Source organism: Heterodontus francisci, chromosome 23 (assembly GCF_036365525.1).
Source record: "Heterodontus francisci isolate sHetFra1 chromosome 23, sHetFra1.hap1, whole genome shotgun sequence".
NCBI classification, from domain to species: domain Eukaryota; kingdom Metazoa; phylum Chordata; class Chondrichthyes; order Heterodontiformes; family Heterodontidae; genus Heterodontus; species Heterodontus francisci.
In genome coordinates, this window is record NC_090393.1 from 55,779,535 (window position 1) to 55,792,483 (window position 12,949).

General features: G+C 44.3%; 1 protein-coding gene across 3 annotated transcripts in view; it reads left to right on the top strand.

The window, feature by feature from the left end:
* The window catches only part of hira (histone cell cycle regulator a), a 110,889-nt gene that overhangs the window by 69,045 nt on the left and 28,895 nt on the right, over positions 1–12,949 (top strand). For 2 of the 3 annotated variants that reach the window (XR_010977292.1, XM_068055342.1), the window contains exons 14-15: positions 616–807; positions 9,581–9,751. Coding sequence is in view for 2 of the 3 variants with exons in the window: in XM_068055342.1 (XP_067911443.1) it covers positions 616–807; positions 9,581–9,751 (363 nt within the window). In the remaining variant the exon portion in view is untranslated. The remainder of the gene's footprint in view (positions 1–615; positions 808–9,580; positions 9,752–12,949) is intronic. The other variant, XM_068055343.1, reaches the window with a different exon arrangement.

The window sequence follows — 12,949 nt, forward strand, 5'->3', positions numbered from 1 at the left end:
AGGGGAAACTGATGGGAGGAGTTGCTAATTGCAGGTCCCAACCATCCAGCTGAGAACACACAGATCTGCTCAGCTACCAGTTGCGAGAGCGGACAGTGCAAAGCCACTCTCCTTTACTCCCTGAGATTGGTAACTCAAAAGAATGAAGACCGTAGTTTCTCACCTGTTCAGTGTTAGTGCTGCAGTAAAATGTGCCATTCTCATTTCTACCCAGTGAACATTTAAATGGAGGGCCTTGTTGTGATGAATCCCCTCCCATACACTACTTCTGATTGAGGGCTATGTGAGACCACCAAGTGACCTTGTAGCTTCATGATTGTGCGCTTTGCGTCTAGCTTTGTAGAGCAGTGTTGTATTGAAGGGTAAACCATATCCCTAGAATGGTTGAATTCCAGGTAAAGCAATTGGAGGTTCCAGCATTTGTAATAGAGCAGGTTCAGTACCAGACTCTGAGCTACAATAGAAGTAATGGTTGAGATTATTGAACTCCATAAAATTGTTTTCATTTGAATCATTTTAATGCGGTATTTATTTGCTCAAAAGACATCATGTAAGTAAACATTGATGCCATGAAAAAGCTTCTTTTATGAACTGCCTTTTGTTTTTTTTTATTAGGGATTTTTCGACCGCTTTTTTTAATAGTGTACCCATCACAGGGGCACTTCCAGGGTCAGTGCTGCCTTCACACATCAGCCAGCCGCAGCCCTCCTCAGACTCTAATGCTGCCAAGTCCGTCTCCGCTAAACTAACTCAGGACCCTGCACCAGCCACTGCAAAGCCAGCTGAGGACACCCCCAACAAAGACGGGTAAGGTGCACAATCCTGAGTACAACTGGATTAGAACAGTGGTGCACAGATACATGAGCATACAAACCCAGCTCATATTAGTCACTGGGTAGAATGCTCTGTTTAATTACCCAGCCTGATCAGGTGCAATAAAATCCAATAGAATTAGTGAGCTGTACCTTAGAGAGTGGGGAGGTCCAGTTAATCTCAACCTGGATATTTAATTAGTGTCATTATGGCACAGGAGGCCGCCATTTGGCCTATCGAGTCCACGCTTAACAAAATCAAAAAAGGTTAATTGTCTAGAGTTGGACTGTACTGTGGAAAACTAAAGAGAAACATAAAATGACTGTTTCCCCTCCTCCACTCGAAAGGAAAGCAGGTGCAGGTGGACTGTGGTGGTTATAATAGAGCAACAGTGCCATCAATTGGCAAGAAATTAGTACTGCAGCAACAAAGTGCAACTGAACAAAAACAAGATAATTAATTCTAAAGCAAAATATTGCGGATGCTGAAATAGAAAATGCTGGAAATACTCAGCAGCTGTGAGAGAAAGAAACAGTTAACGTTTCAGGTCGATAATCTTTCATCAGAAAAATAATTAATCCCCTTTGAAGGGGAGGAGAAAATATATCTGGAGCCATGGTTTGGGACCGAGGTTTGAATCCAGTTTGGATGGATGAAATGGAAAACTCTCTGCTGACGTTAGATTTCAGGTCCTATCATAAGTGGATCTCAGTGCAAAAATAACCTCTGATTACTAATATTGGTGGTTTCTTTTAGATGTCAAGGTAACTGGTTGTGTCACATTGGTGCAGTGCAGGGTGCTTTTCTGGGATTGGAGCAGTGTAGAAGGATCTTTCTTTACTCTTTGGCTATGACATGGGAGTGCTTGGGGTTGTTGCTGGGCTCCTGAAATGGCCAGTGATAACATAAGTACAAAAATTAACAAACAGAAGTAAAAGCAGCTGTGTTTTGAAGTCCTGAAATAGAGGAGATAACCAAGTTTGGTTCACTTTGTTGCTGCCGTACTAATCTTCAGCCCACAAGCTCCATACAAAATAATAGAAATCAATTGTATTGCTTTGTTTCGGAACTAACCATATTCTGACCCAGACTTCTGGTGAAACTTTATCTTGGTACTTTATTTTGTTACTTAAAGTATGAGATGTTCCCCTGCTTCGATGCAGTGCTTTTAATAAGCTGCAGTGCAGTTGTATTTCTGTGGCTCACCTATAAAAGTCTTTTATAGACTTGTGCTCTTGGTATTTTCCATTGAAACGTTGCTGGAATAAAAAGAGGGATCGATCAGAAAAGGATACTGTGAATGAACAAATTAAGAAGGCTGGCTTCTTACTGTTGGCTTCACTGTGCACACCAATACTGATCTTTTATCTTTTATCTTTTTATCATCTGATATTTTACTTTCGATCATCGAGAATTCTCAGGGTCTCTGAAACATCTGTGTACTGTCGGTGAAGTTATTTTGTGTGTTAAGCAATGACTATGTTCATTGTGTGCCTGTTTGTCACCATTTTCAAGCTGTAATTTTCTCAGCAAGTGACAATGTGCTGCGCTTGTTTGATGTGGAACTGTCATCCAAAATCCAACTTGAACGATTATGACACTACTAACCGAAAACCGCAGCACTCAGCTCTGCTGAATAAAATACACTTTTGAATTGTTTTAACTGAATTTATCCAAGTTGCGCTAGGTGGCAGTCTAGTCTATTAATAAAGTTCAGCTTGTGATTAGTTTACCATATTATTCAATTTATTTTTAGTTCTGCGCAAAATATTTTATTGCATCCATATTATTTGTTCACTTTGTTATTTAAATGAAACAGTCGGATAAGCGCTTTGCTTAGTACATGTCAGCCATGGCTCATTTGGTAACACTCTTGCCTCTGAGTTAGAAGGTTGTGGGTTCAAGTCCCACTCCAGTGACTTGAGCAGAAAAATTTAGGCTGACGTTCCATTGTTGTCCTGAGGGAGTGCTGCATTGTCAAAGGTGCTGTCTTGCAGATGAGATGTTTAAACTGAGGTTAAAAACAGAAAGTGTTGGAAATACTCAGCAGGTCAGGCAGCATCTGTAGAACTGTTCTGATGAAAGGTCACAGACCTGAGACGTTAACTCTGCTTCTCTCCACAGATGTTGCCTGACCTGCTAAGTATTTCCAGCAATTTCTGCTTTTATTTCAGACTTCCAGCATCCGCAGTATTTTGCTTTTATTTTAGTGGTTGATTCTTAACTACACTCTGGAAAATGGCCTCGCAAGTAATTCAGTTCTTTCAAACAGTTACAGCAAGGTGGAAAAAAAACCTGAATGGACCACGCAGCATCGACATAGGCACCGGAAATGACAAAGGCACATTCTGTCCAGTCCACACTGCAAAATCCTCCTCACTAACATCTAGGGCCTTTTGCCAAAATTGGGAGAGCTGTTCCAATGACTAGTCAAAGAACAGCCTGACATTGTGATACCAAATCATCCTTTACAGCCAACGTCCCAGACTCTAACACAATTCCTGGGTATGTCATAGCGTCGTACAGCATAGAAACAGGCCCTTCGGCCCACCACGTCCATGCCGACCATAATGCCTATCTATACTAATCCCACCTGCCTACATTAATTCCATATCCCTCTATGCCTTGCTCATTCAAGTACCTGTCCAGATGCCTCTTAAATGTTGCTACTGTTCCTGCCTCCACCACCTCCTCTGGCAGCTCATTCCAGATACCCACTATTCTTTGTGTGAAAAATTTACCCCTTGGATCTCCTTTAAACCTCCTCCCTCTCACCTTAAATCTATGCCCTCTAGTTTCAGTCACCCCTACCATGGGAAACAGACTCTGGCTATCTACCCTATCTATGCCTCTCATAATTTTATAGACCTCTATCATGTCCCCTCTCAGCCTCCTTCGCTCCAGGGAAAACAGACCCAGCCTATCCAATTTCTCTTTATAACTCAAGCCCTCCAAACCAGGCAACATCCTTGTGAATCTTTTCTGCACCCTCTCCAGCTTAATCACATCTTTCCTGTAGTGCGGCGACCAGAACTGCACACAGTACTCCAAATGCGGCCTAACCAATGTTATGTACAACTGTAACATGACGTCCCAACTCTTGTACTCAGTGCCTCGGCAGATGAAGGCAAGCTTGCCATACACCTTCTTCACCACCCTGTCTACCTGTGTTGCCACTTTCAGGGAACTATGTACTTGTACCCCAAGGTCTCTCTGCTCAAAGACGCTCCCCAGGGCCCTGCCGTTCACTGTCTATGTCCTGCCCGGGTTCAACTTCCCAAAATGCATCACTTTGCACTTGTCTGCGTTAAATTCCATTTGCCAATTCCTTGCCCACTTTCCCAGTTTATCTATATCCTGTTGTAACCTTAGACAACCTTCTGGCCCACCAGTGGGATACAGTTGGGAGGTAGTGGCCCTGGGAATCATCAGCATGACACCAGACTCCATGGATTCCCATGGCATCAGGTCAAACACGGGCTAGTATACCTGCTGCTGATTACCACCTACTGCCTTCCTGAGCTGACGCATCAGTGCTCCTGAACACCACTTCGAAGAAGCACTGAGGTTGGCAAGGGTATAGAATGTACTCTGGATGGGGGACTTCAGTGTCCAGCACCAAGAGTGGCTCGGTAGCACTACTGACCCGGCTGGCCAAGTCCTGAAGGACATAACTGCCAGACTGGGCCTGTGGCAGGTGGTAGGAGAGCCAACAAGAGGGAAAAACTGACTTGGCCTTGTCGCCACCAATCTGCCTGTTGCAGATGCAGCTGTCCATGATGGTATTGGTGGGAGTGACTACCACATAGTCCTTGTGGAGACAAAAGTCTGTCTTCACATTGAGGACACCCTCCATCATGTTGTGTGGCACTACCACCGTGCTAAATGGGATAGACTCAGAACAGATCCAGCAGCTCAAAAATGGGCATCCATGAGGTGCTATGGGCCATCAGCAGCAGCAGAATTGTATTCAACCACAATCTGTAGCCTCATGGCCTGGCATCTCCCTCACTCTAGCATTACGATCAAGCCAGGAGACCAACCCTGGTTCATTGAGGAATGCAGGACAGCATGTCAAGAGCAGCACCAGGCATACCTACAAATCAGAAACCAACCCGGTGAAGCTACAACACAGGACTACGTGCATGCTAAAAGTGGAAGGAACATGATAGACAGAGCTAAGCGATCCCACGACCAATGGATCAGATCAAAGCTCTGCAGTCCTACCACACACAGTCATGAATGGCGTTGGGAAATTAAACAGCTAACCACAGGAGGATGCTCCAACAACATCCCTATCTTCAATTATGACAGTGCCCAGCATATCAGTGCAAAAGACAAGGCTGAAGCATAAGCAACCATCTTCAACCAAAAGTGCTGAGTGGATGATTCATCTCGGCCTCCTCCTGAGGTCCGCACCATCATAGATGTCAGACCTCAGACAATTTGATTCACTCGACATGCTATCAAGAAATGGCTTGAGGCACTGGATACAGGAAAGTCTATGGACCCTGTCAACAACCCGGCTGCGGTACTGAAGAATTGTGCTGCAGAACTCGCTGTTTCCCCAGCCAAAATGTTCCAGAACAGCTACAACAAGGGCATCTACCCTACAATGTGAAAAATTTCTCAGGTGTGTCCTGTCCACAAAAAGCAGGACCAATCCAATCTGGCTAATTACTGCCCTTACAGTCCACTCTCAATCATTATCAAAGAGACGGAAGGGGTTGTCGACAACGCTATGAAGCGACACTTGCTCAGCAATAACCTGTTCACCATTGCTCAGTTTGGCTTCTGTGAGGGCCATTCAGCCCTCATTAGAGCCTTGGTCCAAACATGGACAAAAGAACTGAATTCAAGAATGACTGCCCTTGACATAAAGGCAGCTTTTGACCGAATATGGCATCAAGGAGCCCGAGCAAAATTGAAGTCAGTGGGAATCGGGGAAACCCCACTGGTTGCAGTCATACCTCGCACAAAGGAGGATGTTTGTGGTTGTTGGAGACCAATCATCTCAGCCGCAGAGCATCACTGCAGGAGTTCCTCAGGGTAGTGTTCTAGACCCAACCATCTTCAGCTGCTTCATCAAAGACCTCCCCTCCAATATAAGGTCAGAAGTGGGGATGGTCAGATGACTTGATGATTAGAGTGTTCAGTCCCAATTGTAACTCCTCAGATGCCTGCATGCAGCAAGATCTGGACAACATTCAGGCTTGGGCTGATAAGTGGCAAGTAACATTTGCCGCACAAGTTCCAGGTAATGACCATCTCCAACAAGACAGAATCTAACCATCTCCCCTTGACATTCAACAGCATTGCCATCGCTGGATCTCCCACCGTTATCATCCTGGGGTTCCGATTGACCAGAAACTTAACTAGACCAGCCGTATAGATACTGTGGCTGCAAGAGCAGGTCAGATGCTAGGAATTCTGTGGCGAGTAACTCACCTCCTGACTCCCCAAAGCCTGTCCACCGTCTACATGGCACAAGTCAGGGATGTGATGGAATACTCTCCACTTGCCTGGATGAGGCCAGTTCCAACAATGGCTCAGGAAGCTCGACACTATACAGGACAATGCAGCCCGCTTGATCAGCATCCCATCCACCACCTTAAACATTTGCTCCTTCCACCATTGGTGCATGGTAGCAGCAGTATGTACCGCCTACACGATGCACTGCAGCAACTCAACAAGGCTCCTTCAACAGCACCCTCCAAACCTGTGACCTCTACAACCTAGAAGAACAAGGTCAGCTGATGCATGGGAACGCCACCACCTGCAAGTTCCCCTCCAAGTCACACACCAGTCCTGGCTTGTGACTATATTGCGTTCCTTCATTGTCGCTGGGTTCAAAATCCTGGAACTCCACCTTAACAGCACTGTGGATGTGCCTTCACACTGATTGCAGTGGTTCAAGGTGACTCACCACCACCTTCTCAAGGGTAATTATTGATGGGCCATAAATGCTGGCAAGGCCAGCGATACTCGCCGACCATGAAAGAAAAATCATTTCACTGGAAGCCCTGCTTTGACACACAAATTGGTACTACCTGCTTAATGGTTCCATGAAGAATATTTCTACAAGTTGGCAAAAGTGAAGGTCTGTGTTTGCCACAGCTGCCTGATTTTTGAAATTCATCATTGAGCTCCCTGAACTGATCGCAATGGTGAGTAACTGAGCCATAAGGATCAGGGAGGCCAGGTTGAATCCTTAATCTTTGCTAAAGTTAAAACAATGGGATTTTATACCTGGCCTGCAGCACCCTGTGTTAAGGAGAAGAAAATCATGTCCTGATTGCTCATGACTAACCCCTGCTGGATGGGTATGTTTGTGCAGGGCAGGTGAATGCAGGATCAGACTGGATTCTGTTGCCTCCCGTGAGCTCCCAGCTTGCCAATACTCGCTGTGAACATTCACATATGAAGCACTTGAGTGAGATATCAAAGAAAACAACACCAGCAAGGCATCTGTGCCTTGAGAAGGGGGTGGCTGGGAGAAAAGAGACTGAAAATGCACAGCAGGAATCATTGTCACTATTCATGCTAAATGTGCTTGAGTTTTTCCTTTGGACTGCTATCAGACCTATTTATTATTCCTGTGTGTGTCGTGGGGCTCAGTCACCTTGTGCCCGCTCACAAGTACATTGTATCCTTATGGTGCTCTCAGATCTCAAGTTACTGGGCACCAATCAAGTGTCTCATCTGTTGTTGCCCCAGTCACAGTAGTGCAAAGAGAATGATGTATGCTGTGCCTGGAGTGGATGTGGAGCTCCTTTGTACTCTATCAACTGTAGAGATGGTGGGCTTCAGCCTATGCCTGGGTGGGATGGGGTCTCCCTCTCTGTAGGTGTGCATTACATTGCATCGTATGAATCTCTTTCTGCACATGTTGTAAACCCTGTACCGAGAAAACCTTTCCAAGATTCTGTACTTTGAGGTGGGTTTGCAACCCTATTTGGCACTCTAAATCTTTGTCATTCTCCAATAAAAAGGCATGTGAGAAGCTTAATTTTTCCTTCTCTTCTGAATACTTTTGGGATATTTTGTGGGTTTGTGTTCCTGGGCAGAGTCGTTCCCATCTGGGCATGAACATCTGGGTAGGACCCTTTTCCTTTTGCTATTTCCAGTCTGAATTCATGGTCAGATTCTGCACTGGAAGTGCAAAAACTCTAAAGTACAGCACGAATGCCGACTCTGAATGGATCATCATAATCTTGGCGTTGAATCCTTTTAGTATCTCTGCATCAGGGAGTTTGAGGAACAAGGGCGATCAGATGATGGTTAAAATCTGTTCAAAATATTAATAAATTACTTTTATTTCTATAGTGCTTTTCAAAACCTCTGAATGTCCCAAAGCACTTTACCACCAATGAAGTACTTTTGGCATGCAGTCGCTAGGAAATGTGGAAACCAATTTTCACACAGGAAGATCCCACCAGCAGCAATGAAATACATGACCATCATCTGCTTTTAGTGCTGATAATTGAGGGATATATATTGGCCAGGACACTGGGAAGAACTCCCCTGCTTTTCTTTGAAATAATGCCATGGGTTCTTTTTCATCTGCCCGAGAGGGAAGATGGTTTAACCTCTCATCCAAACGATGACACTCCTGATGTAGCACTCCCTCAATACTGCAGTGGAGTGGCATCCTGGATTATGTGCTCAAGTCTGTCGAGTGGGGCTTGAATCCCATGACCTTCTGACTCGGAGGCTAGAGTGCTACCATGGGCGCTTGCATGTTCCCTGCCTCAATTTGTACTGGACGGCCCCAGAATCGTGCACATTGTGACTTAACTGTTGCAGTCGGGGAATGGAAGAGACGCCATCATGTTTTCTAGTATCAGAAGAGAGACTGAAGAAACATGGGCATTGCTGCACTGAAGGTCTCTCAGAGGTGACTTTATAGTGGTATATGTAAGATTAAATGGTAAATCTAAAATACTTCAAATTAAATAATAAAGGGTCATGGGTTCAAACTAGGGAAAGGCAAATTTAGGTGGAATGTCGGAAGTTTTTTGCACAAGGCTCATTAATACAATGACAACTAGTTGCATTAAGATAATGCCTTTTAAAGTAGTAAAGCATTCCAAGTGATATTAAAGAGATTGCACCTCCATTACAAGCAAACCCAGATTCATGTAAAAGTTTTATGTGGTCTATAGTGTCTTTACTGAGTGAAGATGAGCCGACTGTTCTTGCTCATCTGCATCAGTGTAATCAACTGTCCTAAGATTTCTGGGCTAGGAGCAGGAAGGTCAGTTCTGGTGCCAGTTCCTGATCGATATGCAATGTCCCCTGCTGGAACATACATGTGTTTGGATGCTTGATGAGGACAGGATTGAGCTTGTGTAGTGCCCTAGCTCTCCACAGTTGAACAACTTACTATCACTTATTATCTGGATTCACACGTGAAGTGTGCTCATTTGTGGATATGTGTGGCTGTCTCTTAGCACAAGTTAACCCTGTTGGGACAGGGACGAAAATTGCAGCAATGTATAAACCTAAAATGGTGATCAAATGCAAAACTGTGTAAAGTGTAGCCCTTGTGGATGGCTCCGTTGCACCATTAAAAAGACATTGCCACACTGTAAACATCAAAGTAATTAGTGTCACTTCAAGCACTTAATTCTGTTGGGGTTGGTTATACTCATTTGCTTATGTTACGCTGTAGGTGGGACAGACACCTCTGCACAGTAGATAGTGGTGTAGATGGTCAAAGGTGGGAGAGGCACCTATACAATACAGTCTTGTCTTTGTTTTTCAGGTCTGCAATTACAAGTACATCTGCCACCGTACCCACGAGCACTCAACTGTTGACCTCGCCTTCACGGATTGAGCCAATGAAAGCTCTAGATTCAAGGTTCACTGAAAGATCCAAATCAACCCCAGGAACTGCTCCTATCTCTTCTGCTGCCAGGCAGGGTGACTTGGACAGGTATAGCCAGGGCTATACAGATGTGCATTGGACGGGTCCAGTTTGATTGGCTAAGGGAGGAATGAGGGGCGGGTACCTATTGGTGAGAAATTGGTTTAATCGGGTTGTGTTATATTGACTTAACATGTCTTTATTATATGTGAAGATGTATCTATATGCATTGTTTCCAAGGAATCCCAGTTAGAGGCTCCCAGGAAGACATTTTGTGTTGAATCTTCCTTCATAACATCCCGAGTGGTCATTTGTGGGTGATTTTCTTCATTCATGATGCCACATAAGGGAGTTGCAGAGACCCTTTTTTTATGGTAGACATTTGAGGCTGAATATGTAGTAATACAAGGTGACTGAGTCATACTGCAAAATGTATAAAATCTAGACTTATATTTCTTTATAGCTCTGCAGAATTGACAGTGGAGGCTGCACCCAATTATCTTTTCCAGATTTGTGTTGGCATGGTGGGAGGCCAGTGGTTTGGTTTTAAAATGCCATGGGTTGTTCTAACCCATTTCTACTTATTAAACAGAAACCAAAGTCTTACCAACTTAATAGAATTCTTTGAGGAAGTGACAAAGTTGATTGATGAGGGAAGGGCTGTAGATGTCATATACATGGACTTCAGTAAGGCGTTTGATAAGGTTCCTGATGGTAGGCTGATGGAGAAAGTGAAGTTGCATGGGGTCCAGGGTGTACTAGCTAGATGGATAAAGAACTGGCTGGGCAACAGGAGACAGAGAGTAGCAGTGGAAGGGAGTTTCTCAAAATGGAGACGTGTGACCAGTGGTGTTCCACAGGGATCCGTGCTGGGACCACTGTTGTTTGTGATATACATAAATGATTTGGAGGAAAGTATAGGTGGTCTGATTAGCAAGTTTGCAGATGACACTAAGATTGGTGGAGTAGCAGATAGTGAAGGGGACTGTCAGAGAATACAGCAGAATATAGATAGATTGGAGAGTTGGGCAGAGAAATGGCAGATGGAGTTCAATCAGGGCAAATGCGAGGTGATGCATTTTGGAAGATCCAATTCAAGAGTGAACTATACAGTAAATGGAAAAGTCCTGGGGAAAATTGATGTACAGAGAGATTTGGGTGTTCAGGTCCATTGTTCCCTGAAGGTGGCAACGCAGGTCAATAGAGTGGTCAAGAAGGCATACGGCATGCTTTCCTTTATTGGACGGGGTAGTGAGTACAAGAGTTGGCAGGTCATGTTACAGTTGTATAGGACTTTGGTTCGGCCACATTTGGAATACTGCGTGCAGTTCTGGTCGCCACATTACCAAAAGGATGTGGATGCTTTGGAGAGGGTGCAGAGGAGGTTCACCAGGATGTTGCCTGGTATGGAGGGCGCTAGCTATGAAGAGAGGTTGAGTAGATTAGGATTATTTTCATTAGAAAGACGGAGGTTGAGGGGGGACCTGATTGAGGTGTACAAAATCATGAGAGGTATAGACGGGGTGGATAGCAAGAAGCTTTTTCCCAGAGTGGGGGAATCAATTACTAGGGGTCACGAGTTCAAAGTGAGAGGGGAAAAGTTTAGGAGGGATATGCGTGGAAACTTCTTTACGCAGAGGGTGGTGGGTGCCTAGAACGCGTTGCCAGCGGAGGTGGTAGACGCGGGCACGATAGCGTCTTTTAAGATGTATCTAGACAGATACATGAATGGATAGGAAGCAAAGAGATACAGACCCTTAGAAAATAGGCGACAGGTTTAGATAGAGGATCTGGATCGGCGCAGGCTTGGAGGGCCGAAGGGCCTGTTCCTGTGCTGTAATTTTCTTTGTTCTTTGTTCAAATTCCTCTTTGCTCTGTTTAAACACATTGTTTGGTCAGAAAGTGCTCAGTCAGTGCAGCAGCAGCTGGGTAGGATAGAGATCCCAAACATCTCTCATTCACTTTCTTAAAGAGGGGCATATATATTCTTGGGTCCCAAGGCCACCACCATGGGTTAGCATACATTCTAATGGTGCTCAGAATCTGAGGAAAAACTCAAACAGAATTGAGGCAAGAAGAAGGAAGGAAGAGGGAAAAAATACAAACCAAATCAAAAAGAAGTTCTAGCTGTTTAATGGACTGTATTGGAGCTCCTTGCAATAATTTTAGCTTGGAAAAGCTGAAGCAGTCCTCTAGATGGTGCTAGCTTGGCAGACAGGGTCAAGGCCTTGGTTCCCACAGGATGAAATCCCTTATTCAGGAGAGGGGAAAAGTTAGTGAGTGGGTTGTTTTAGAGCAAGGGCCATGAATATTAGTGGTATTAATGGAGTTGTAGGAAATGGGTGCTTGATATTTTGCTGGAGATGAGCTGCATGGTTAGGGAGAATGATATAAAGCTAAGGATCCACTTAGGTCAGCACATTTACTCAGGACTGATGTACAGAACACTCTCTAACTAATAATAAAAACAAGAAATGCTGGAAGTACTCAGCAGGTCTGGCAGCATCCGTGGAGAGAGAAGCAGAGTTAACGTTTCGGGTCAGTGACTCTTCATCAGAACTGACCTGAAATGTTAACTCTGTTTCTCTCTCCATGGATGCTGCCAGCCATGCTGAGTACTTCCAGCATTTCTTGTTTTTATTTCAGATTTCCAGCATCTGCAGTATTTTGCTTTTATTACTCTCTAACTAATGTCTGCGACATTTGTGAATATTCACGAGTTTATCCTGCATTTGGTGATGTGCTTCTATTTCCACAACAAATTTCCGGGCTGGGTTAAAATAAGGAAAAAAAAGAAATCCTTAAATCAGTGACCTTCTCTAATGTTTTAAAGCTAACCCCTGACCATCCTATATTGTGATTGAAGTGTATCCAGTACATTTGTGAGTATTTCTTTTGAGTAGCACATTATCTTTTCACTTGTGGGACCTGGGTTGAAATTTGGCCCAGGATAAAACTCTCTCATCTCTAACTATCCTGAGTGAAATCAGCTGGGGTCAATCTCAAAACTGATCATCCTTGTAAGTCAACACTGATTAGCACTAAATGCAGTCTCAGTTGAGGTCCTAAAGATTGTAATTCATCGCATGTAACATGCTTTGGGATATGCTGAGTTGCCACATAAATAAAGTACTTTCTTCATTTTTGAGGTAAAGTTGTGAATACTTCACCCTACATCTAAACGAGGGAGTACTTGATGCTGATCCTTAGCGCAAGAAAGGGAAAAAATATTCCATTCTCTCCAACTTCACCACCTACCAGCCACCC